This window comes from Arachis hypogaea, chromosome 13 (genome assembly GCF_003086295.3).
Source record: "Arachis hypogaea cultivar Tifrunner chromosome 13, arahy.Tifrunner.gnm2.J5K5, whole genome shotgun sequence".
In the NCBI taxonomy this organism is placed as follows: Eukaryota; Viridiplantae; Streptophyta; class Magnoliopsida; order Fabales; family Fabaceae; genus Arachis; species Arachis hypogaea.
The window spans coordinates 108,209,895-108,237,861 of NC_092048.1; the positions used below are offsets into that span (position 1 = coordinate 108,209,895).

Here is a 27,967-nt window from a genome sequence, read left to right on the forward strand (position 1 = left end):
TTTACTTGAAAGCTTTAGATTGGTCATTGTTCAATCTTGCTACGGAACACAGGTCTTCCCGAGGTACTTCGACAGACAGTTCTTCTTGGATAACTCTGGGTATCAAGTTGTCATTGTCATTTTTATGAGTTAGAGCTGGCAAATCGTATTGTGTAATCTGTTTTCCGTGCTGAAGGATTATATCATTTATATCCCTAAGTAGCCGATTTGTGAACACTAAGGCTGTTGTGGTGCTGGTTGACGGATAATCATCCACCATATATAAAAAAAATTCATCCCATAAGCTTCTTACATCTGTAGGCTCACAAAATATTAAGATGGTTGCAAACAACCTTTGTAAAGCACATGACAATCGTAAAACAGAAGCCTCAACCAAACACGCATGGATGCTACTGTCACTCTCTAACAATCCTCGGTGTTGAGCAGATTGCTTGAAGGACGAATATTGGACCCCATTCACTGTTAGCAAGTCATCCCAACTGATTGGTCCTCTGACATTAGATAATAGAATACGTAAATAGAATTTTTCTCCTTCTGAAGGTGATACAGAATAAATTCGACCGATGGATCTCCTCTGTGTCTTGCGCCGACGCTATTCCTTTTCCTTGTTGTGCCAAGTGTAATACTCTGGAATTTTCCTGTACAGAAGATGCCTAGATTGTTGGTCCTCCTCACGATTTAGGACAAAGAACTCAGTGAGCATTGTTCTAGAGAAATAATCATCATTAAGTATTTCAGGAATGGTTTGGTGATCATAGAAGCTCACTTGATGTTGATTTGGCAAATGAATTTGTAACCTTTCCACTGATGGATACATTCGGTAAAAGTTAAATTTAAATATTCTCCAACATGCCTCTGGAGCAGCAATCCATCTTGCATCAACAAACTGTTGGACCTCGTCAACATTAGAACCGTTGTGAACTTCCATTGCAACCCGGTCTGGACCCTTGTAGCAATATTTGTAGAGATACTTTATACTCTTGATGCTACTACATATCTCAACATTAATATGGCAATCATACTTTAGTAGTAGCCAAGGGTTGTACAAAACTACCCATCTATTGTCAACTGTGATATTTTGGTTAATCGGTACTGGAGTGTCGAATCGTCGCCTATATTGCGGATATGAGTCGTCACCTCTTCATGTTTCTGCTGTGAACTCTTTTGGGTAGTTGCGTTTACATTGGCCATTTTCATGCAGGGTGAAGATTGATCAAGTGTACCGCAAGGACCATGAATCATATGTTTTAGCACTGCATCATGTAGATGTGGTTCTACTTCTTTAGATGGTATCTCTGCACGTACCAAACTATCATAATTGTAACATCCCAATTTTTTGAATCAAATCATTATTTAATAACTAATTAATTAATTAAAATGGTAATGATTTAAGATTTGAATTTAAAATTTAAATATATGAAAGCACTAGTGGTAGTAAATCTCTAACCGACAATAAATAACTTTTTAAAATATAGTCATAATTAATTTTACATTTATTAGATTTGAATGATATTTAGTTATATGAAAAGATAAGAATACTAGCTCTATTCCTTAAGTTCAGTATAAAATCAAATTCAAATTAAATTAGGTAGATAAATCGGTTACAAGTTCATAGTAGAAAATTGTGCTCTTATCAGCCAGCCTGATATACTAACAGTATTTCGGGAATATCTTAAGTTGTGGTTATCCGATTGACTTTTTTTAAGATTTGTTTTAAAGATAATTCAATTCTCTATAAATTTGTCTCTAATAGATATTTCCAAATTCCAAACGTAAAAAAATTTATAGGGCTCACAAAGTAACAATCCAGATTGAAGATTTCACCTAAATGCCTCCTAACATAATCTGCACATACCTGAGAGCTATTTGATCCTTCCCTTCTCATTCTATTCCCTTTTTCTATACAAAATATTCTAGTATACACAAAGTCTAGCCATGAAACAAGTCTCTCTTCACTAACAAACTGCATCTATTTGCATCGGAATACCTAGCGGAACTTCACTCGAGGTAGGGGATTTTATGCTAATTTTTATGTCATATCTTAAATATTTTTTAATATGGATGTTAGCATTGCATATGTCATGATATAATGTCTCTTTCCGTCATACGCATTATGCATTATAATAGCAATCTTATGTGCATTAAAAAACTGAGGGAATGATCCTTCGGTAAGGGAATGTGACCCTCAAAGACAAGATAATCGAGATGATCCTTCGGTAAGGGAAGGTGATCGGAAAAATTTTGGGAACCTTCGGTAAGGGAAGGAGACTCCCATCAATTTTATATAATAAGATATCTTTGTTGATATAACTCTTTTCTTGTGTATGTCTAAATAACCTTGATTGTAAATTGAACTGAGGGAATGATCCTTCGGTAAGGGAAGGTGATCGATCAAGACGATCCTTCAGTAAGGGAAGGTGATCGCCAAAACGTTTGGGATAAGAACCTTCGGTAAGGGAAGGGGACTCCCACCTTTTATATCGGTTTGAGCTCAATACCTTCCATAAAAGATACGAGAAAAAGTAATGAAAAGTGCAATGAAAAGTGTGAACATGATTGTTCTTCTTTTATCTTTTTTTTATTTATGATTATGTTTATTATTGCATTTAAAGATCCTTCTTTTTTCCAAAGTTCCTTTTTGTATGATGTATGATATTGTTTAAGATCTTTATTTTATTCAAATTTATTCTGTTTGACTTATCTATGGCAATGTTACTATTCTTCTCTTATTTATTATTTATTTCGTCTTGCTTTATGGCCTATGAGAACATCATACCAAGGTTTATGAGTTACCTTTATATGTTTTAACGCTATAGGCATTTTGTATGCATTACACATGTCATAACATAAGTAAATGAGAAGCATCTAAAAGTCACACCACTCCGACTAATCAAGACTTTTGAAAATAATAATTGAACAACATTGCATCATCACTATTTTTATTTTAAAACTCGGAGTGGCTGGAGATGGATACGATGACACCATATAGATAAACTACTAAGAAACTTTTGTTTCTCACCCCTCTCTCCGTATCATCTTCAGGAACGATGCAGTACGAAGCAATACAGTTGAGGTAAAAAGACAGGTGCACTAGTGGGAGCAAGCTATCGAGGACGTAGATACAAAACATTAAACATTTACCTTAAGAAGGAAGAACATGCGATTGTTTTAGCCATAGTTAAACAAATTAAGAGAATTAGGATTTCCTATGTGTCTTGTTTTATCCTTATTGACTGATTGCAATTGTAACTATTATGTTTCCTTTTTTATTTGGTATGAGTGAAGCTTGTCATTGTTGTGCCTTCATAGTTTAGTACACCAGTTTTTCATGTTAGTATTTTCAAATCCACTTATATTTTTCAACTAGTAACTATTCTAATAAAAACTAATTATTCAATATTTTTATCTATAAATTATTTTATATAAATATTTCATATTTGTTTTAAAATAAAAATTTTGCAAGGTTTTTGAATATCAGCTACTAAATATAATCCAAATAAAGCTTAACTCAGTTTAAAAGTATTAGGGTGTTACATTAATGCTCCGGGTCAATTAACTTGTCATTGTTTTCTAAGATTAGCAACATATGTACATGTGGCAACCCTCTTTTTTGAAACTCAGTGACGTAAATATAGCTCTTCACCTTTCCTAAGACACCCTTAGTAATTACATCCTCTTTCAGCTGTTCAAATTTGGCTCAAAAAATTCTTGTTGTTAGATCTGGACGATCTTGTGGAGTTTGAACTGGGTTAAGTTCTGAAGTTATTTCAGTCTAAGATGGATTGCATGTCATTGTGAGAAAAATATATGGCCTACCCTCTTTAAGAACAATCGCCATTCCATCTTCATATCGTTGGGTCATGTCGCGACGGCTACCAATGAACGACGATGGTAATATTGTTCTTTTTCTTACAACATTTTCTGAAGACAAATATATAGAGAAATATTATTAGTTTTAATAATTATTTTGGGTAATTCTTAATGATTTACGAAGTAGCAATTAGATACAACAATATTTACCTGCATTGGTTTCTCCTGTATGCAAAGCATCTTGTAAGCCTTGGTATAATTCAGCCCGTAATTTCTTCTGTCTAGTTCGAACCCATCTTAACTTTTCGGTTTCAATTTTCAGATAGTTATCAACAACATATTGCTGTAGTAGTCGCCCTGCTTGCAATACGGTGGAATGATCATCGGGGCAGATCTACAAATTTTTAAGAATTTGCAAAAAAGATTAGATACATTGAACAATTCTTTGGCAGAATTTTATTGAAGTCTATACTGCGTAGGAAATGGGGATTTGTACCTAGAGCATATAGCTATTATATGTTTGGTATGATACTTTGCCGCCATTTTGACTTCGGGTATTGATATCCTATCCATGAGTTCCAAATGGAAAAAGAAGAGGATATTGTAGTGGATCGTAATAGCCAACGAATTCCTGAATCCTTCGTAGGCTACCAGCATGAGTTTGCACCTTAATATCTCGCCCATGAATCATTGTTTCAACGTCATCACCAACAATTATAGCTGCTACCTGCGACGCAGTTGGAAGACTATATTGTGGCTGATTAGCAGGTCACTCTCTAATGACCAAACTACACTCATGTACATCTGACCGTTGTGCAAGCTGGCGAAACACATGGAGAAAAGGATTATACCGGTGTAGCAATTATTGTAACTTGAAAACCAATGTTTTATGTAGTTGTGTGTTCTCCAGCATCCTATTCTGCAACTCGTGCTCAGTATCATATATGTACAGTTGCAAAAACCGTGGCCGCGTGCCTTGATCCGGATAAAATCCCCCTATACTGTGATATATTGAGCCTTGAGCACGAAATGTATATACCACGACCTATTATAGCCAGTTGTTCGTCTAAGTGCACACCACACGAAGTGAAGAAAAATACATGATTGTATCCACGAATATGTTTTCTAAAATGGTTTCCTTCTGTAGAGGGGTCCAGGAAGATTTCAAGCAATTCCTGAGGAGCATTTACTCGGGGAAGAGAAACTTTTCTCCTATTACAGTACATCTCGAACGTCTCATGGTGAAATAAACGTGCGCTACAGTAATGACATGTCCTTAGGATTGGTAGCGGAGTTCGAATTATTGTTGCATCCTCTTGAAAATTTCGAGCACAATTATGAGATGCTCGAACATTTTGTCTAATTTCTGTACTCGTATTAAATTAACATATATTTGGTTACATTCATAATGAAAATCAGAAAATGATGAATTTTGTAACAACTAAAAAAATAGTTCTTTGTTGATTATAAATACAAAGAATTACTTCCATTATAGTGGTCATCATAAAAAAGAGATAAGTAACTATCAAATATTTAGGTGATGTTTCAATCATTTTTTTTTTAACTTTGTTACACTGTATATATTGTGATGTTGTTTGACTTTATTTTTTTTAAATTTTGTTATTCATATGTATTTAATATCTTTAATTATAAAATATTTTATTTTATTCTTTATAAGATGTTTTTTATTCATTAAGCAAATATTTATATTCTTTTAATTATAAAGAAATATTATTTATTTTGTAGCAAAATAGTTTTATTCTTTTTTTAATAAAATCATTTTGTTTAAAACATTTTATTCGAAACTGTTATAACCAAGTTAAAATCACATACGATCTATAACAACATTATATTATTTTAAATGTTTATTATTTCCTTGTTCCATTATATATGTTTTTGTTCATATGGTAACACTATGTTTGTCATGGATTATTTTTTTAGATTAAATAGTCAATACAATATAGTTTGAGTCTGAAATAAATAATATTTTTTTAAAATGCTATCTTTATATATCATAATTTTTTTTGTATAAAGTTCTCTGTTGCATCAGTTGTCTTATAACATTTTTTAGTTAATTATCTTATATAGGGTATGACAATTTTTGCCTTTGGCCAAATTTTTTAGTTTGTATATTTTGTTTCATGTTTTTTAAATGTTTAGATATTACTAGTCGAAATAATACAATACATGACGATAATATTGGTTCATATTTTATTTGTTCTATTACTTCTAATAATTTTTATTTTGTATGCTTTCTCCTAAAGTTATCATTTTAATTTTTACTATTTATTTTATTTCTTAAAATATATTTTATTTAATTATTTTATGTTGTCATATTTGTGTGAATTATAATAAAATGATTCAACAAAATATAAAATTTTTTAAATTAACTATTTTTCGTTTTTGCTAAAGTTTACATATTTTTCATTTTGTTTGGCAAATAAATATTTTAAGTTTTATATTGATTTTTATAAAAAGTTTTGTGTATAGATTTTAATTTTTTTTGTTAGGCACGGGTACTCTTTTTTTATAATTGGTTCTTGTAATGATCTTAAATAAATAAATTTTTTAACATTTTATTTAATTATTTTATTTTGTCATGTTTGTGTGAATTATAACAAAATGATTCAACAAAATATAAAATTTTTTAAGTTATCTATTTTTTATTTTCGCTAAAGTTTACATATTTTTCATTTTAATTGGCAAATAAATATTTTAAGTATTTTATTGGTTTTTATAAATTTTTTTGTGTATAGATTTTAATTTTTTTTGTTAGGCACTGGCACTCTTTTTTTATAATTGGTTCTTGTAATGATCTTAAATAAATAATTTTTTTAAAACCAATTATGCTCACACTTAATGTTTATTATGAATACATTAATATGCTAACATATAAGGATAAAATAATAATTTTTTTATAAATTTATTTACCTATTAAAATTATGTCACAATACTAAATATATAAAGAAAAAAAGTACAATACTAACCACACCAGTTATATTTTCTTCACGTCTATTATTTTGATCAGATCTATATCTATGAATTTATGATAGTATGTAAAAAGAACACATTAACAAAATTATAAAATTGTTCATTAAATTAAGTTTATACAGTATCAGTGGTAATTGAGAGGTTACTTTATAAGAAGCAAATCATACAAAATTAAATTGATTGGAAGTAATAGAATACATAGAATACCCATTAATATCATAATAATTATCCAAACTCTGAATAACTAATAAGAATAGATAGTGACCGTAAAATAAAAATACATGATAGGGAGTTTGAGTTCTTGTAAAAAGTCATCATTTGAAAAATAATTCAAGTGTAACCTTATAATAAATTACTATTAAATAGATAAATATAAATATACAGGAGTTCTATCCATATTTATTACCATTAACGAAATTAGAAAAGCGGCTGAACAGGCACAATAGTACTAAGAGTACAGTAACATAGAGATATTGTAGAAATAATTCAAATTAAATAGCAAATTAAATTGTAGAAAAAAGTTAAAAAAAATATACCAGAATTATCTATTAAGTTTTTTTTGTTACAGAGTCAAAAAATTTAATAACAAATATATTATTAAACATTGAATATATATATATATATATATATATATATATATATATATATATATATTTATCTTATAATAATACAGTTATAAAAATTTTATATTTGAATGATATTATATTAAAAATTATTAAACTATTTAATAATAACTGAGATTATAATGATGTACATTTAAGACAATATAATAATATCTATAATAATATTATTTAGGCCAATAATAAAAGATTTATTGAATCAAAATTTAAGAAAAAATAAATTATTATTAATTAAATAAATATAAATATAAATATAGAGGATTCCTACCCATATTTGGACCGTTTGGTATATTACTTGAACCAGCTCTGGTGTTATTGTGAGTATTCATTATTGAGATAAAAATAATGTAATTTGATAATTTAAGGGTACACTCAAGAAATAAATTATACATAATTGGTACGTACTAAGAGTTAAGTAACATAGATATATCGTAAAAATAATCATATTAAATGATAAACTAACAACATAAATTTATTAATGGGAAGTATAACTTAGAGTACCTGATACAGAGTATTGTTGAGGGGTATATCTGTGATATCTTGTAATGGTGTTGCCATGTTAGTTGGTCCACTTGATGTATCGATTTATTTTCCTCGTCTAATACTCTCTCGGTAACTGGCACGCCTTCTAGCAAGGTGTTGCTGCCTCTGTTCTTCACTTATATTTTGTCTTCGTTGTCTGGCATAGTCTTGCCAAGTTCGTCGACCACTTCCACGTGAATCTTCCATTGGTATGTTGTCAACTATAATTAATCAAAGAAACATATAAAAATAATTTTACACTTTTATTTAATGAAGAAAAATAAATTACAGTAGGTTTTACATTATATTTAGGCGAAGTGAGAAGAACGCAGGAGAAGAAGATGGAGGAGAAATGAAGGAAATTTTTTATATTATGGAGTAACCAGTGAAGTGAGAGAGATTAATTGGAGAAACGGGTATACTATTAGTTATTATAGATGAAGATGAAGATTAAGTAGTGGAAATTCTGTAACTGATGCAGTAACGTGATGTGAGAGAAATTAATGGAAGAAGTTATATTGACGTGAATGTGAATGAAAATGAAGTAGTGAAATTCTGTAACTGGAAGTAAGTTATTAAAAAGGATAAAAATGAAAAAAAATATTGGACACCAAAATGGGTTTTCCCATTACTATTTTTTGTAAAAATGTGCATATTTTTTTGTGTATGACAAATACAATATTTTATATAATTAAATATCAAATCTAGTACTCTAAATAATTAATTATTTAAAAAATTAGTATACGAATATTCTAAGAAACACTTGATAGGTGTGATTCTCTTGCATGCATTATATACCAATTAAATAACTCAGCCAATATGTCAAACAAATAATATTGTAAAAGGAAAAATTAATAAATTTTCTTGTAATATAATTTATTTATTTTAGTTTAATTTAAAAATATTTATATACTCAAATTTTAAATGCAATATTCTAAGTAATCAAGTGTATTAGAAAATAAATAAAATTATCCCATTAAAAGCAATTTAAAAAGAAAAATGTTAAAAAATATTTATAAAATTTTTTCATCCCATCATTGACAGATAATTAAATACAGACATGTCAAAAAAATAAATAAAATGTACATATAAAATGTAAAGAAACTGTTTTTTTTGTCAAATCGAATTAATTAAAGAAAAAGACATAACGCTATTTGTCTATGTGAAAAATTGGTAACAAATTAAAAAAAAATTAAAAATGGATTAAAAATATAGATTGAATAAGTAAATTAAAAAAAAAATTATAACTGTAGTGGAGGAAGACAAAGGAGGAAGATGGAGGCAATTCAACTGAGAATGTTAAAAAAAGGAGAAGAAATACAAAAATGATAAATTTTTTTAAGAAACTACAACAAAAACTCTAATAAAATAATTAGAGTGAAGCTACAGAGTACATTGTACTCAGAACAAAACGGTACAAACTAAAACTTAAATAAAACTAAATAAAGTTATAATTTAAATGAATATCACAAAATATAATAAAATTTACCAAAAATTACTTACCAATATGACATATAATTTAATTGAACACTTCCTCCATCATAAATTATTCTTTTGTTCTTTTTGTACATGCTTCTAAAACCAACATTTATCATAGTCATAGGCTATGAGTTATTCAAAAGGTGAAAATGTTAGAGTTGAGTAAGAGAAGTAAAGAAAATTAAAGAAATGATAAAAAAATAGATTATTTAAGTAGAGGATTGAGAAAGAAGTTACGTGTGAATTTTTTCTGTAACTGGAGTGAAATGCATAACTGTAAAGTTAGTTTTGGATTATGTTGGCACTTAGCAGGGTTAAAATAGGAAAGAAAATTGGACACCAAACTTGAGGTTTTCGCATTATATATATATATATATATATATATATATATATATATATATATACTAGCATATATATATATATATATATATATATATATATATATATATACTAGCGGCTCAACAGGCACGTTTCAGCCGCTTTTCTATTATTTTTAAGAAATTAATTTTATTTTTTTGTTAATATATCATTCACTCTTCAAATTTATTAGATAAGTATTTTTTATTTTAATGTTGATGTGGCTTTATTTATATTATATTTATTAAAATTAAAATTACTATAAACCAAAATATAATTAAAAAATAATAATAATAACATTATTCTGATTCAAAAAGAGTATATATAAACCAAAATACATGTTAGTTATTTACAGAAGATAATTTTTACTTAAATGTCATGGATACTCATATTTGTCTTCTTCTTTTTTAAATGATAGGTCAAAATATGAATCTAAATACGAAGAGGTCTTCATTTTTTTATAAATAGTGAAAAAATAGAATAAATGAGAATTCTTACTTTTTTCGTTTTTAAATATCAAAATATAAGAATAATTAATAAATAAAATAGGAGAGTATAAAAATTGTGTATATAAAAAAAATCTTTCGCAATTCATCATATATCTTCTTATCAATAACTTCTTTAGTTTTAAAAAGGGCCAGATTTACTGACCATAAAAATAAATATATAAACCCTTCAAGATTATTCAATTAAAAATGATGTGTAACAAAATTAAAATAAAAATTTAAAAACATTATTTACAAATTAACTATTTTTAAACGTTATTAAGTTTAATTATTTATTTTTAATTAGTATTTAATTTGAAGCCGAAATAAAAATTTATATTCAAAGCACTCTCTATCTTCATACATAATTTCAATTGTTAAAAAATATTTTATTTTTTTTATTTATATTTAATTTTTTAAATTATCTTTAATTTTATTATTTTTTTAAAATTATTAATTTATATTTTTATTATATCCCTTACTATATTAACACTATTTTTTCTTGCTATTATTCTCCATATGATAAATACAATACTTTACATAATTAAATATCAAATCTAGTACTCTAAATAATTAATTATATAGAAAATTAGTATACTAATATTTTAAGAAACACTTGATAGGTGTGATTTTCTTGCATGCATTATATACCAATTAAATAACTAAGCCAATATGTCAAATAAATAATATTGTAAAAGACAAAATTAATAAACTTTTTTGTAATATAATTTATTTATTTTAGTTTAATTTAAAAATATTTATATACTCAAATTTTAAATACAATATTCTAAGTAATCAAGTATTTTAGAAAATTAAAAAATAATATCCCATTAAAAGCAATTTAAAAAGAAAAATGTATAAAAAATATTTATAAAATTTTTTCATCCCATCGTTGACAGATAGTTAAATACAAACATGTCAAAAACATAAATAAAATGTACATGTAAACTGTAAAGAAACTATTTTTTTTGTCAAATCAAATTAATGAGAGAAAAAGACATAACGCTATTTATCTACGTAAAAAATTGGTAACAAATTAAAAAAATAAAAAATAGATTAAAAATATAGATTGAGTAAGTAAATTGAAAAAAAAAAAATGTAACCGCAGTGGAGAAAGACAAAGGAGGAGGATGGAGACAATTCAATTGAAAATGTTAAAGAAAGGAGAAGAAAAACATCAAAAGAAATACAAAAATGATAATTTTTTTTAAGAAACTACAACAAAAACTCTAATAAAATAATTAGAGTGAAGCTACAGAGTACATTGTACTCAGAACAAAACGGTACAAACTAAAACTAAGATAAAACTAAATAAAATATAATTTAAATGAATATCACAAAATATAATAAAATTTACCAAAAATTACTTATCACTACTATTGATGATAATTGAACACTTCTTTCGTCGTAAATTATTCTTTTGTGCTTTTCGTACATGCTTCTAAAACCAACATTTATCATAGTCATAGTCTATTTTAGGAAGTTGTCTAAAGAGTTATTCAAAAGGTAAAAATGTTAGAGTTGAGTAAGAGAAGTAAAGAAAATTAAAGAAATGATAAAAAAATAGATTATTTAAGTGGAAGATTGAGAAAGAAGTTACGTGTGAATTTTTGTTGTAACTGGTAGTGAAATACATAACTGTAAAGTTAGTTTTGGATTATGTTGGTACTTAGCAGGGTTAAAATAGGAAAGAAAATTGGACACCAAACTTGAGGTATTCGCATTATATATTGTTATAGATGATTTGAATTTAGCTCAATATATATGATATGATTTGATTTTATTCAATTATTAGTTGAAAATATTTCAATTGCCTATTTTATTCATAGACTTATTATTTTAATGATTAATAAATTAATCAAATTAATTGTTTAGTACACACAATAAATTTGGTTTAATAAATTAAAAGAAATAAATTAAAAAATATTAACAGAATATTAAAATAAATAAATTAAAAAATACTACCGAATCAAATTGATATAAATTATAATAAATTAAATGATATTTAAATATCTAATCAAATCAATTAATTGATATAGTTAGTTTATTGTAATAACTTGTATTTAATGAGTTAAAAGAAATAAATCGAAACAATCTCAGAAGCATGCCACGTCAACTCCATCATTAAGTGCAGAAATCTGATTTTTATATAATAGAACTAGTGTATGTTCCCGTGTCCTGCACGGGATAAAACATAAAATTATATTAAAAAAATTATTAAAATTTAGATGAAAAATATATATAATAATTATTATTATAAATATTTTATAATTTAAAAATATTAAAAATAATTAATATTTATTTTAATCAATTTAGATTAGTTGAATGGTCATTTTATTTGTCTATTAGGTAAGTATTTGGAGTTCGAATCTCGGCTTGTGTGTATAACAATCTATTAGTTAGCGACAGACCCTTAATAAATAGAACATCAATATGTGGTGGATTAGTCCTCGACTTGTCGAATTAAGAAATCCATATAAAAAAATTGTCTTTGTCTTTAAAATAGATTAATTTTTCATTAATAGCAATACTTATGGACTTTTACCTTTGTTAAAATTTACTTGGGACAATTTTATTTGTTAGTATCGTATTCATTCTTGAAATCAAAATAATATGATCAACATTGTTACTTGTTAAAACTTCACATTTTGTGAAATAATTTTTAAATTTTCAAATTTATAAACTTATGTCATTACAAAAGTCATTAGATCGATTAATACTTTTTTGTAACATGGTATACCGAAACACCATCGTTGAGTATTAGTTAGTGTGAAAAGAAATCAATAACAACTTTTGTTATTCAATATATAATTTATTCTATTGAAAAATAAATTAATATTTCCTAAACTTGTAAATATATTTTCTTCTAATTTCTTACACCATTTTATTTAACAATATTTATCATTAAAAAAATAACAAATGACCATACTATCCTACAATATATGATATACAAAATAATTTCTTATCTTAAAATCAATTCTGGTTAGTGAGATAAAATTTAAAATATTTTTTATTTTCTTACTCAAATTTAAATTTAAATTTAAAATTGATTAACAACTCATCCTTTTTTAATTTCAATAAAAAATAAATTGGTTAGATACAAAATATTCAAAATTTAATAATTTTAATCATTTAAATTTTAATTACCAAAAATTGAATTAAAAATTAATTATAAATTTAATAAACGATAATATATATTATATTAGTACATAAATAATGATATCCAATGTATTGATTATTTATTTTGTTAACAGAATTAATGTATAATTTAGTGAGGATTGATTTATTAACCAAAATTTTTTTCATAAACTTTGTAATATGTGAAAATAGTGATCTTATTTTTTATGATTATTTAAAAAATTCTTCATAATTTTTTAATTATGTAATTAATTTAATTAATAACCTTTATTATTACTTTTATACTTAAAAAATATCAATTTATACTATTTACATATTTTTTTACTACTAATAAATAAATAAGTATTTACACTATTATATTTATTATCCTAGATGATGACTTACGTTACTTATTTTATATATTAAATAATATTTTTTATGTTAACTTTATTAAATATTAAGATGAAAAAATCGTTCAATAAATTATATAAATCGTCACTACAGAAAAGAAAAAAAAATTACATATCATATATAATAATCTTTGATATATATAGTGTCATATATATTAAAATTATCTATTTTAATTATGTGAGTGATTATTGTTATTTTTACTTTTTCGTTACATTAAAAATGATATTTAAAACTAAAAAAGAGACAATTAATTTTGTCTTGTAAATATATCCAATTTTTACATATATTAAGTGTTATAATATTAAATAGTATAGTGTATTTGTTATAACAACTCAAAATATTAATCCAAGATATATTTGGACCTAGTAAAACTTCAACGCAAACAAGATCAACTAAAATCCATTATTAGGGTCCCAAATTCGATTCAGGTTCATTACCTTAAAGGCCCAATGCAGATGAAGTCCACACGTTCCCTCTTAAATGGGTTCAGATTGGATCTCTGTTACTAGTTAGATATGGTAATGAGTACTCAGGGGAGCGTGAGAAGCCCCTTCCCATCCTTCACTCCTATTTAAAAAAATGCTCTCGATCCTTTTCCGTCATGGCAAGTTCCTATTTAATTACCCCTTAAGGAATGCAGATCTCCTCGGATATCTACAAATATTCTTTGAAAATTTTTGAAAAAAATTAACACAAAAAGACATAATATAATAATCATAAAATAATCAATTCAATATAATTCAACACAATTTATAACATATTCGTTATGAAAAATAAAATTTTAAAAGAAGAAAATATAAAAATATATTCCAACATAATAACATAACATAACATTTTTGGGATGATACTGAGCGACGTAGTGACGGACTTGAGAGGTAGAGAAAGTGAGTTAGAGAGAGAGAGGATCGAGGCTGAGAATGAGTCTGGAAGAAAAAGGAAGAATTCAAATTGGAAACAGAAATTAAGGTTACTAAATTCAAGAAATGGATTTATGTATATATAAATTAAGATAAATTAATAATTTTATATTTGTGTATATTTAATAGGTTCCATGGGACAGGTACTTATGTCCGTGTCCCATTAGGGGTGGCAAACGGAAAAGTCCGCCCTGTCTCGCCAAAAGCCCCCCATCTGGTGGGCTGGCCCACCCCGGCGCCCCGCCCCATCTAGTAAGGCGATCCTGAATTTCTCCCCGCCCCGTCTAATAGCAGGCTGGCGGGTTGGCGGGCTCTCCTTTTTTTATAAGCCATTAAATATTAAATAATATATATTTTCACAACAATTTCAATAAATTTATAATTTCTAAAAACATAAAAAATTATAATTTTTAAATTCACACACACATTAAAGTCTTTATAAATATAAATATATAAATAAACATAATTATAAACCAAATTTTTTAAAACAAAATAATAAAATCAACATTGTCCAAAACAAAATAAATATTATCCAAAATATATAATTAAACATCTTCAAGTTTATAATCAATCAAACATAAAACATAAGCCAAAATATAACTTAGAACATCTTCAATTATCATCTTCATCCTCTTGTAGATCAATAACATCATAGAAATTTATAAAAAAAATTACTATGACAAAATAAAAGCTTGGCCCAGCGAAAGCCTGCCCGGCCCGCTCCCCTCCCGCCAAAGCCCATGAATTAATAGAAGATAAATAGAAGATAAATAGATAAACACTAAGCTATAATAATATTAATAGAAGATAAATATTAATAGAAGATAAATAGATAAAAGTCATATGTATCCTTGTTATAATAATATTAATAGAAGATAAATAGATAAACACTAAGCTATTGTTTGGATATAAGATGAAAATTAAAAGAAAAGAAAATGGAAAGAAAGAAAAAGAGAGGAAAAAAATGGAAAGAAAAGTATATTTTTTTTGTGTTGTTTAGATGAAGAAAAAATGTTATTTTTCTTTTGCTTGGATGGAAAGAAAAGTGAGAAGAGAAAAAATTATAATAATGTAAAAATATATTAATAATTATATATTATATATAAATTATAATTCAAATGTTAACTCTGTATTTTTATCCATATTTGTTTTTTTGCATCAGTTTTCTTTACAATTTTGAAGAGAAAAAATTTACATGAGCCCCACATATACTTTTATGTTTTCCATTCAATTTCTTTGTTGATCCAAACAATGAAAAATTGATGTTTCTATCCATTTTCTTTTCCAGCATTTTATTTTTCCACATACACATTTTTCATATATATAACAATAACTAATATCACATATTAGGTTAATTTACGTTGATAAACCAAAACCACTCCAAAATTACCTAAATCCCCCGAACCCAAAAAACATTACCTAATTGTCTCCATTTACATTTCTATATAAATCGAAGAATTCGAATTAGGGTAATAAGTAGTAAATCAAATCTATAGGATTCAAATTACTTGACATTGTGATTCGAAAGTAAATTGAATTCAAAGAATTCGAATTATGTCATCCCCTACTAAATCGAATCTATAAATTTTGATTTATATGGTCCATGCTAAATCAAAGCAATAAGGTTCGATTTATACTTATTTAGTAGCAATCTAACTCATTGTAAACCGAATCTCCTTCATTCGATTTAGTAGTATAGATAACATCCAAGTAATTCAAATCTTATAGATTCGATTTACTACGAAAACACATAATTCGAACTCCATAAATTTAATTACATAGATATGAAAATTGAGACATGCACGTAGCCTTTTTTACTTTGGGGATATCGTAAAATTGGTTTGCAAATTGTTTGTAAAGGTGATTTACTTTACATATTATAACTTGTAAAATCATAATATTTTGAGAAGTAATGTATAGACAACTTAAATGTTGATAAGTTTAAAAAATTTTAGAAAAATATAAAAATATCAAAAAATTACATTTTGATCCATAAGGAATTTTTAAAAAAAAAATTGTCCATAATCTATGATTAATAACTTTAAAATTATATATATGTTATTTATTTTATATATTTCTTTTTATTTTATAGAGACTTATAATTTTGTTATCGGCGATGTTAGTGGTTATTGAGATATTTTTACCTTTAAATAAATTATAGAAAAATTAAAAACAAAATTGGTTGTTATTTTTCTGACAATTCTTTTAGTTTTTAGTTTAAATTAAAATTAAATTATATATTTAATTTATATTTGTTTGTTTATCCTAATGATCATATATAATAAATAATATATTTAAGCATATTTTGAAAGAAACTATTGAATTTTATATAAATGAAAGTTAACTATGAAATTGAAACTAAGATAAAGTAAAATACAATAAACATATGAGGAGTGAAAGTAAAATAAATAATTAAAAATAAGGTAATAAAATAATTAAAAAAATAAAAAAAAGACAAAAAAAATAATGCATGTAGTTGATAAAAATACACTGTAAAAAAATTAGTATAATCAATAAATATAAAAGATGAAAGACAAAAATTAAGATATATTTTTGTTAAAAAATTAAAAAAAAAAACGTGAAGAAGATCCTATTAATCAAGTTTTATGAAAATATTATAAAAAATTTAAAATGTTGATAAATAAAATAATAACTTTTTTAAGAATTATTAATCAAAATACATAAAAGCACATTCTGATTTCTAGATATAGAAAATAATAAGAGAATAATTCAAATTAAATTTATTTAATTTTGGTTTAATTTTGGTCAAATCAGATAATATAATTGAAACATATTAAAACTTTATAGGTAAAATTAAAACTAAATGTTAAGGATAAAATTAAAATAAAATTGCATTTGCTATCTTGTAATTTTTTTTAATAAAAATCTCACTTATACAACTATAAAATGCATCACTTTAATACAATATATTTTTATTAAAAATAAAAATTATGATAAATATCTCATATATTCGTTAGTAAATTATATACAAACTAGCGGCTCAACAGGCACGATCAGCCGCTTTTCTATTATTTTTAAGAAATTAATTTTATTTTTTTGTTAATATATCATTCACTCTTCAAATTTATTAGATAAGTATTTTTTTATTTTAATGTTGATGTGGCTTTATTTATATTATATTTATTAAAATTAAAATTACTATAAATTAAATATAATTAAAAAATAATAATAATAACATTATTCTGATTCAAAAAGAGTATATATAAACTAAAATACATGTTAGTTATTTACAGAAGATAATTTTTACTTAAATGTCATGGATACTCATATTTGTCTTCTTCTTTTTTAAATGGTAGGCCAAAATATGAATCTAAATACGAAGAGGTCTTCATTTTTTTATAAATAGTGAAAAAATAGAATAAATGAGAATTCTTACTTTTTTCGTTTTTAAATATCAAAATATAAGAATAATTAATAAATAAAATAGGAGAGTATAAAAATTGTGTATATAAAAAAAAATCTTTCGTAATTCATCATATATCTTCTTATCAATAACTTCTTTAGTTTTAAAAAGGGCCAGATTTACTGACCATAAAAATAAATATATAAACCCTTCAAGATTATTCAATTAAAAATTATGTGTAACAAAATTAAAATAAAAATTTAAAAACATTATTTACAAATTAACTATTTTTAAACGTTATTAAGTTTAATTATTTATTTTTAATTAGTATTTAATTTGAAGCCGAAATAAAAATTTATATTCAAAGCACTCTCTATCTTCATGCATAATTTCAATTGTTAAAAAATATTTTATTTTTTTATTTTATATTTAATTTTTTAAATTATCTTTAATTTTATTATTTTTTAAAAATTATTAATTTATATTTTTATTATATCCCTTATTATATTAAACACTATTCTTTCTTGCTATTATTCTCCATATGATAAATACAATACTTTATGTTACGGATCCGTGTTTCGGATCCCGCATACCCGGTTACCCGGGGACGACCCGCTTCCACACAAAGGCCCAAACACCGGCCCTTCAAAACCTCTAACCCAAATATCTCTTTCTTATCTTAACCAAATAAGATAAGATAAGATATTCACCATCACCTATAAATAGAGGACCCAGGTTCCTCCAGGTATTCATTCATTCCTCACACTTTCTACCTCTTAGATCCATTCTGACTTAAGCGTCGGAGTGTCTTTGCAGGTACCACCCCCATTGCTCCAGTCAAGCGACCCGGCTCCAGCACTGTCCGCGGGTTCCCGATCCACCCTTCAAACCGTACCAGAGACATCTCGTACATTGGCGCCGTCTGTGGGAAACCTGCGCCAGCTGGACCCAATGGGGGACGTCCTGGAGGAAACCCCCTCAAGCCAGGATGACTCTCAACCAATTAACCCAACCCCCGAGCACCGTGAAATAACGAACCAAGCAAGAATAGCAAGCACTATTCAAAACGCGAACGATCACGACATCACGAACCGACGACATCCTGAAAAAGCCAGCGACAAAGCAGCGCAGATCATCCAGGATCTTTGCCTCCGAGTCCAAGAACTCGAAGGCAAGATAACCGATAAAGGAAAACACAACAACGAGCACGGAAGCCATGCAATCTCCAGATCAGGATCTCGCCGCGGAAGGTCGCCAACCCGACGACACGACAGAAGAGACGGTCGCAGCTCAACACGCGATCACAGACGCGAGAAATCGCCAGAACGGCGATACAACAAGAAACATAACCGCAGCGCTTCTCAAGATCTGAGTTATCAACACTACTCAGACGAAGATCGGAGGGACCGAAACACCAAACGCACGAGGAACGACCATACAATAATGGGAGCTACACCCTTCACAGAAAGAATCCTGAGGGCAAAAATCCCCAAAGGCTTCGACAAACCTACCGATATGAAATACGATGGAACTAAGGATCCCCAAGAACACCTAACGGCTTTTGAAGCCAGAATGAACCTAGAAGGAGCGGCCGACGCGGTCCGATGCAGAGCCTTCCCGGTAACCCTCGCCGGGCCAGCGATCAAATGGTTCAACGCCCTCCCGAACGGATCCATAGCCAGCTTCCACGATATTACACGAAAGTTCATGGCCCAGTTCACTACTAGGATCACCAAAGCCAAACACCCCATCAGCTTACTAGGGGTCACGCAAAAACAAGAAGAATCCACAAGAAAATACCTCGACCGCTTCAACGACGAATGCCTAACGGTCGACGGACTCACGGATTCCGTCGCAAGCCTTTGCCTGACCAATGGGCTAATGAACGAAGATTTTCGCAAACACCTCACCACCAGACCGGTATGGACCATGCATGAGATCCAGAACGTCGCCAAAGATTACATAAACGACGAAGAAGTCAGCCAGGTCATTGCCGCCAACAAACGGCAGCACGGCAACGCCCAGCGCGGCAACTCGGCTTCTCACCAAAACCCAACACCCAAAGAGAATCAACGGGACCACCCCAGGCCGACCAGCCGACCACCGAGAATAGGCAAATTCTCAAACTACACGCCCCTGACAGCACCAATTACCGAGGTATACCACCAAATAGCAGATCGAGGCATCATTCCGAAAGCACGGCAACTCAAAGAAAGGACAGGAGGCAACAAGACCCTTTACTGCGAATACCACCGAGGTTACGGTCACAGAACACAAGATTGTTTCGACCTTAAAGACGCCATTGAACAAGCCATACGAGACGGCAAACTCCCAGAATTCGCCAAAATCATCAGAGAACCGAGACGCGCGGAGAGAGACAGGTCGTCGGAGAGGGAAGGACGTAACCCGAGAACCCAAAAGCAACCCCCGAGGGAAAGCCCAGAGGAAGATCCAACCATCATAGTGAACGTCATCACAGGCAAAGACGTATCAAGCAAGTCAAAACTAACAATGAAAAAAGACCTCAAGATAATGGCTGTAAGGAACCAAGTCCCAATCTCCGCGGCCGACAATACGATAACATTCTTACCAGAGGACTGCCAACACGGCACCTCAGCCGAGGACGCCCCTTTCGTCATCTCAGCTAGAATCGGAGCAGGACTCGTACGAAGAATACTAGTAGACACCGGGACAGACTCAAACATCCTTTTTCGGGGAGCCTTTGATAAACTCGGACTCCGCAACGACAACCTCCAAACACACCGCCACGGCGTCACGGGACTCGGAGACAACTTCCTCAAACCAGACGGCTCAATCACACTTCCCATCACCATAGGAACGAGCAGCCAAAAGAAGACAATTCTATCTGAATTCGTAGTCCTAAAAGACTCCACAGCCTATAACGTGATTCTCGGAAGGAAAACAATCAACGACTTCTCCGCAGTTATCTTTACCAAATACCTCCTTATGAAATTCAGAACCGACGACGGCTCCGTCGGCACCATCCACGGAGACCGAGAAGTCGCAGCCGAATGCGACAACACCAGCCTAGCCCTAAGGAAGAAATCACGGGATGCGGCTGGTGTATTCCTAGCCGATCTGGATGCCCGACAAGACGGCCAACCCAGGCCAGAACCAGAAGGGGATATGGAAAAATTACAAATAGGGCCAACCAAGGATGAGTACACCTTCATTAACAGGAACCTCCCATACGACCTCAAAGAGGAGCTCTCTCAACTCCTGAAACAAAATAGGGACCTGTTCGCATTCACACCGGCCGACATGCCGGGAATAAGCCCCGACCTAATGTCTCACCGTCTAGCCGTGGATCCCAAAGCCAAACCAATAGCACAAAGGAGAAGAAAAATGTCACCGGACCGAGCCACCGAGGTCAAAAAACAAGTCAAAGCCCTACTCGAGGCCAACTTTATCCGAGAACTCCCCTACACGACTTGGCTAGCCAACGTCGTACTGGTGAAAAAATCTAATGGGAAATGGCGAATGTGCGTCGACTACACGGACCTCAACAAAGCTTGCCCGAAAGACGCCTTCCCCCTACCAAACATCGACGGGTTGGTAGACGCCGCATCCGGTCACCGGTACCTCAGCTTCATGGACGCATACTCCGGATACAACCAGATTCTGATGCACCGACCAGACGAAGAGAAAACAGCGTTCATCACCCCAGACGGGACGTACTGCTACACAGTAATGCCCTTCGGCCTAAAAAATGCTGGAGCAACCTACCAAAGACTGGTTAACAAGATATTCCGAGACTTATCCGGTAACAAATTAGAAGTTTACATAGACGACATGCTCGCCAAGACCGAATCTGGCGAACAACTAACCGGCGACCTCAAAGTCATAATGAACACCCTACGAAAGCACCAAATGCGACTCAACCCGGCAAAATGTGCCTTCGGAATGGAGGCAGGGAAGTTCCTCGGCTTCATGATTACGCAACGCGGAGTTGAAGCAAACCCAGAAAAATGTCGCGCCATCCTCGAGATGACGAGCCCCAAAAACCTCAAAGACATCCAAAGGCTTACCGGCCGACTAACGGCATTGTCACGCTTTCTCGGGGCTTCAGCCCAAAAAGCGACCCCCTTCTTCAAACTAATGAAAAAAGAAGCCCCCTTCAAATGGGAGACGGAATGTGAAGAAGCATTCCAACACTTCAAGAGGGTCCTAGCGGAACCACCAATCCTCGCAAAACCCCAGACAGGGGAAACACTTTACTTATACCTCTCCATAACGGAAGAGGCACTCGCAGCAGCACTCGTCCGTGAAAACGAGAAAAAGGAACAAAAACCCATATACTTCATAAGCAAAGTCCTACAGGACGCGGAAGCCCGCTACTCACGCTTAGAAAAGCTAGCTTTCACACTCCTTACAGCCTCCCGACACCTACGACAATACTTCCAAGCTCATCCCGTAACGGTTCGAACCGACCAAGCGGTCAAACAGGTGTTGCAGAAACCCGACCTAGCCGGAAGAATGCTAGCGTGGTCCATCGAACTATCTCAATTCCAGATCAAATTCGAACCCCGAAATGCAATCAAAGCACAAGCTATGGCCGACTTCATCGCCGAGATGACCCCGGGAAAGCTTACCCCCGATTCATGGAAACTACATGTCGACGGCTCATCAAACTCCACCTACGGAGGCGCCGGAGTCATACTCGAAAATCAAGACGGAATCACGATCGAACAATCGGTACGATACGAATTCCCGGTATCAAACAACCAAGCAGAATACGAGGCCCTCTTGGCAGGCCTTTCCTTAGCCCAGGAAGTCGGAGCAAAGGTCCTAGAAGTAAATACCGATTCACAAGTAGTCAGTTCCCAAATTAACGGAGACTACCAGACACGAGACCCCCTACTCCAACAATACCTCGCCAAGGTAAACGAACTAAGAGAAGGATTCGAACACGTCACCATACGGCACGTCCCTAGGGAACGAAATGCCAGAGCAGATCTACTCTCCAAGCTAGCCAGTACCAAACCCGGACACGGCAACAAATCGTTAATCCAGGAAGTCGTTAAGACACCTTCCGTGTCAACAACAACCAGCGCTCACCTGACAATCTCAAACCAGGGATCTTGGACCTACTCGATCCTGCAATACCTCCTCAATGGAGCACTGCCACCAGATCCCAAAGAAGAAAAGCGAATAAAAAGGGAAGCCGCCAACTATACCATTGTCGCAGGACAGCTGTACAAACGCGGATTCTCGCAGCCCTTGCTCAAATGCATAGAACCCGAGAATACGGAGTACATACTCCGTGAAATCCACGAAGGCTGCTGCGGTCACCACGTCGGGGGCAAGACTTTAGCCCAAAAAGTCATCAGAGCAGGCTACTTCTGGCCCACGGTTATCTGAGATTCCATACAAATAGTTAAAAACTGCGACAAATGCCAAAGGCATGCCAATATCCACCAAGCCGCACCGCACCAGCTCAGCACCATATCGGCAGAACGGCCGTTCGGCACTTGGGGCATCGACCTCGTCGGACCCTTCCCAACGGCACCCGGCCAGCTTAGATACCTCATCGTCGCCATAGACTACTATACTAAATGGATTGAAGCCGAACCCCTATCCTCCATAACGGCAACCCAATGCCGAAAATTCCTCTGGCGACAGATCATCACCCGATTCGGGATCCCCGAGATCGTTATCTCGGACAACGGAACCCAATTTACCGACAAAAAATTCAGAGAATTTTTAGAGGGGCTACATGTATCCCACCGTTTCAGCTCGGTAGAACACCCTCAGACAAACGGACAGGTGGAATCCGCGAACAAAATAATCGTCAAAGGACTTAAAAAGCGGCTCGACGAAGCCAAAGGACTATGGGCCGACGAGCTCGGATCGGTCCTATGGTCATACCGAACCACACCCTAAACAACAACGGGAGAAACACCTTTCCGACTAACATACGGCGTTGAGGCGGTCATCCCGGTAGAAATCGAAGACCCAAGCCCCAGAAAAACGGTCGGAGGTAACGACGAGGAAGCAGAACGAGACCTTATTGACGAAACAAGAAGCATAACCCATCTCAGAGAACTAGCCCTAAAGCAAAGAATCAGCCTAAGATATAATCACGGAGTCATCCGGCGAGAATTCGCGGCCAACGACCTCGTTTTACGACGAAACGACATCGGTCCCCCGACCCCAGGAGAAGGAAAGCTCACCCCCAACTGGGAAGGACCATACAGAATCAAGGCCGTAATCGGAAAAGGAGCGTACAAACTCGAACGGCTCAGTGGCGACGAAGTCCCGAGAACATGGAACGCCGCCAACTTGCGACGATACTACGCCTAGACCAACCCACAAGGTCGCACCCTTGCCCTCATCTATGTTTTTGTACTTCTCCTACCTGTATGCAAATTCTAAGTGTTTTTATTTCATCTAAGTTTTAAACTCGGGTACTCTTTCCCGCCACCAACGAAGGGTTTTAACAAGGCCCAACCATCAATAAAACAGCTATTTATATTTTCCTAAACGTCCTAAAAAACGGAACGAAAACACGGCCACAACTGGGGAACTGATCACCCCCCAGGTCCAAAATACGCGGATATCCATGAAAAAACCCGACCAAACGACGGTCTGAGGGAGCAAAATAGCCTAAAACGGAATACATGATAGGCCCGGACGGCCCAAAAACAACAAACAGAACATACAAAAGGCCCGAACGGCCGATAAAGTACCATTAAAACAAAAATAAAGTGTTCCAAAATCAAAATACACGGCCCCCGGCCATCCGAAAATATCCAAAAGCACAGTTCAAAGAAAAAATCCAAAGAGATAAAAGTAAAAGCTACTCGAGGTCAACGATCTGGCCATCGCGAACAGTCTTGAAGGCCCCCATCACGGACATATCCACACCAGGAGCCAGCACTGAAGCTTGAGCCCTCATCGTTTCCTCGGTAGCCGCAATTGCGTCCTTCGCATTAGCTAGTAACTCCGTCTTCTCCCTCCTCAAAGCAGCAACCTCGGCCTTTAGAGCCTCCGATTTGGCGAGAAGCATGGCAGCCTGAGAACCTACATCAGAAGCCCGCTGCCGCTCCTCTGCCAGCTGAGAGAGAAGCGAAGTTTCAACCTCGGCAAGTCGAAGAATCTCTGACCCGGCCTCCTCAGAAGACTTCACAGCCTTCTCCCTCGCAGCTTCGGCAGCCTCAAGTTCCCCCTTCAACTTGGCTACCTCAGCATGAGAATGACGAAGCTTCTTGTCCAGCAAACCGACCTGAGCCATCACAGGCTCAGCCTTCCGAACAACAACGGCAGACCGGAGGAGAGCACGATACACCGACTTGGCCTGGAACGAAACATCGCAGCCATAAAAAAACGGCTCCGTTCCAGGCATCAAGTGTTGATCAATAAACCCCGGAGCATCGAAGCGTCGATCCATCACGCTGGGCACAAGACCTTCATCCTCGAAAGTCTCACTGCTCGGGTCCTCATGCCTCTTCCTCTTCCGAGAAGCCTCAGCAGCCGTCACCACGACGACTTCAGGAGAGTTCGCAGGGCCAGGGGAAACTTGAGTATCGGCCTGCGCACCCGAAGAAACCACCTCCTGAGAAACTAGCTGCGACTCTACGGCAGGATTAGAAACGGGAGTAGCCGGGGACGACGACCCCTCCTCCTGGGCCATCGCCGCCTTCAGACGCGCCAAGGATGTCAAGCCACCAGCCATCTCAACTGCAAACAATACAAAAAATTCCCAAGTTACAAAAACGGGAAACAAAACATAAAAAACCAAAGAAAAAACAGACACACACCAACATATGACCGACAAGCAATCGGATCACCCATCACATCTCGGGGATTAAGAGGACGCTCTCCAAACAACTGCCACAGAACGAGAGCAATATCCCGCTCCTCCGAGGACAGGAACTCTTTCGAAACCCGAGTAAAAACCGACGGTCCCGCCTTAAAATTCCAGTAAGTGGGGAACCGACGATCACCCTCCAACGTCAACCAAAAGGGATGATGTCCCTCCGAGGGACGAACCTTAAAATAACCACTCTTAAAACCGTGGAAGGAGTCTTCATACAAACCGAAAATCCGACGATGGGGCTGAGCTCGGAAAGACACATACCCCTTTTTATGCTTCCCCTCCTTAGTCGGAAGAGTGCACAAGAAAAGGAAAAGAAAAACGTTTACTGAGGCAGGTAACTCTAAATAATCACAAACGAGCTCAAAAGACCGTATTGCCGCCCAGCTGTTCGGATGTAGCTGGGACGGCGCCACGGAGCACCGATTCAACAACTGCTGAATAAAAGGAGAAAAGGGAAGCCGAACACCAAGTCGGGTGAACATCGCCTCATACACCCACATCCAATCCGGCACGGTCGGGGAGTCGAGATTAGTATAGCAAACCCTCTCGTCAACCCCAGAGAGGGCAAGCTCGTAGTGGCGTTCGGCATCGCCACCCCCACAAACAGCCCCTTCATCACGGAGCCGTTGGAGGTCCGCCTCCGTCATCCGCGACGGTGTCCCCTAAACATCACTGGTGACCCAAGAAAAAAGGTCAGGGACACCCCCCGCCGGGGCCACCGGAGCCCTCACACCCTCCATCCGTCGGCGAGCCATACCTAAAATATCGACGAGCACCACCGTCAGCCAAACCTCACGGCAGAAAACGACAGCGGGTAAAAAACCAAAAAATACCGCCACCGCACACCACCAATTATACGGTGGCACTCGCCCTAACCCTTTCCTAGGAAACCAATAGAACTATCTAAACCACCATACAAACACCACAAAACTACTCTAAAACAGCCTACACTTAGCAAAAACAAAAACAAAATGCTGCAGAAAATAAAGCAGAAGAAAGCAAAAAGTAACAAAAGAGATGCTAACCTGATAAATCGAAGGAAGACAACCCCAAGGAAAGACGCCGCAAAAGAAATCCAACCAAAACCACAGAAAGCGAAAATGGAGAAAGGGAAATGCTGTAACCAGAAAGAGAAGCAATAGAGAAGTAAAAGCAAAACGAGGGAACTAAAGGAGGAAAACCAAAACGGTTTTTGAAAGAAGTACAACGACGAAAATACCCTTAAGAAAGCAAAACAAACGCAAGGACAAAAAAAGAAAAAACACAACCTGCAATAAATACCCCTCGAAAAAAGGTAACGCCTCGAAGAACGCAACAGACGCGACCGATACGGAAGAGTCACGTCAGACCTAAACGGTCAGACGAATCTTCCACAAACACAGAGACCGAGACACCGACCTCATCTCAAAGAAACCAGACGGGCACCCGAGAAAAAGTCGAGCCCATGACAAACGTCTCCCAGCGACAGATCGACCCCGCTCGCTCTCCCGCTGCGGGGGCAACTGTTACGGATCCGTGTTTCGGATCCCGCATACCCGGTTACCCGGGGACAACCCGCTTCCACACAAAGGCCCAAACACCGGCCCTTCAAAACCTCTAACCCAAATATCTCTTTCTTATCTTAACCAAATAAGATAAGATAAGATATTCACCATCACCTATAAATAGAGGACCCAGGTTCCTCCAGGTATTCATTCATTCCTCACACTTTCTACCTCTTAGATCCATTCTGACTTAAGCGTCGGAGTGTCTTTGCAGGTACCACCCCCATTGCTCCAGTCAAGCGACCCGGCTCCAGCACTGTCCGCGGGTTCCCGATCCACCCTTCAAACCGTACCAGAGACATCTCGTACACTTTACATAATTAAATATCAAATCTAGTACTCTAAATAATTAATTATATAGAAAACTAGTATACTAATATTTTAAGAAACACTTGATAGGTGTGATTTTCTTGCATGCATTATATACCAATTAAATAACTAAGCCAATATGCCAAATAAATAATATTGTAAAAGACAAAATTAATAAACTTTTTTGTAATATAATTTATT

The 27,967-nt window shown here is 33.5% G+C and overlaps 2 protein-coding genes across 2 annotated transcripts; one reads left to right on the plus strand and one right to left on the minus strand.

Moving 5' to 3' along the window:
- Position 1: 1 nt before the first annotated feature.
- LOC140177665 (uncharacterized) lies at positions 2-18,977 on the minus strand. Its single transcript, XM_072210812.1, has 7 exons — positions 18,894-18,977; positions 4,478-4,537; positions 4,021-4,204; positions 3,817-3,921; positions 1,055-1,295; positions 627-989; positions 2-491 (listed from the first exon to the last, which is right to left on the minus strand). The coding sequence occupies exons 1-7, from the start codon at positions 18,975-18,977 to the stop codon at positions 2-4; spliced, it is 1,527 nt and encodes a 508-aa protein (XP_072066913.1).
- A 47-nt stretch (positions 18,978-19,024) lies between these two features.
- LOC112735215 (uncharacterized) lies at positions 19,025-23,455 on the plus strand. Its single transcript, XM_072210813.1, has 3 exons — positions 19,025-19,323; positions 21,052-21,547; positions 21,713-23,455. The coding sequence occupies exons 1-3, from the start codon at positions 19,025-19,027 to the stop codon at positions 23,453-23,455; spliced, it is 2,538 nt and encodes an 845-aa protein (XP_072066914.1).
- The last annotated feature ends 4,512 nt before the right edge of the window (positions 23,456-27,967 follow it).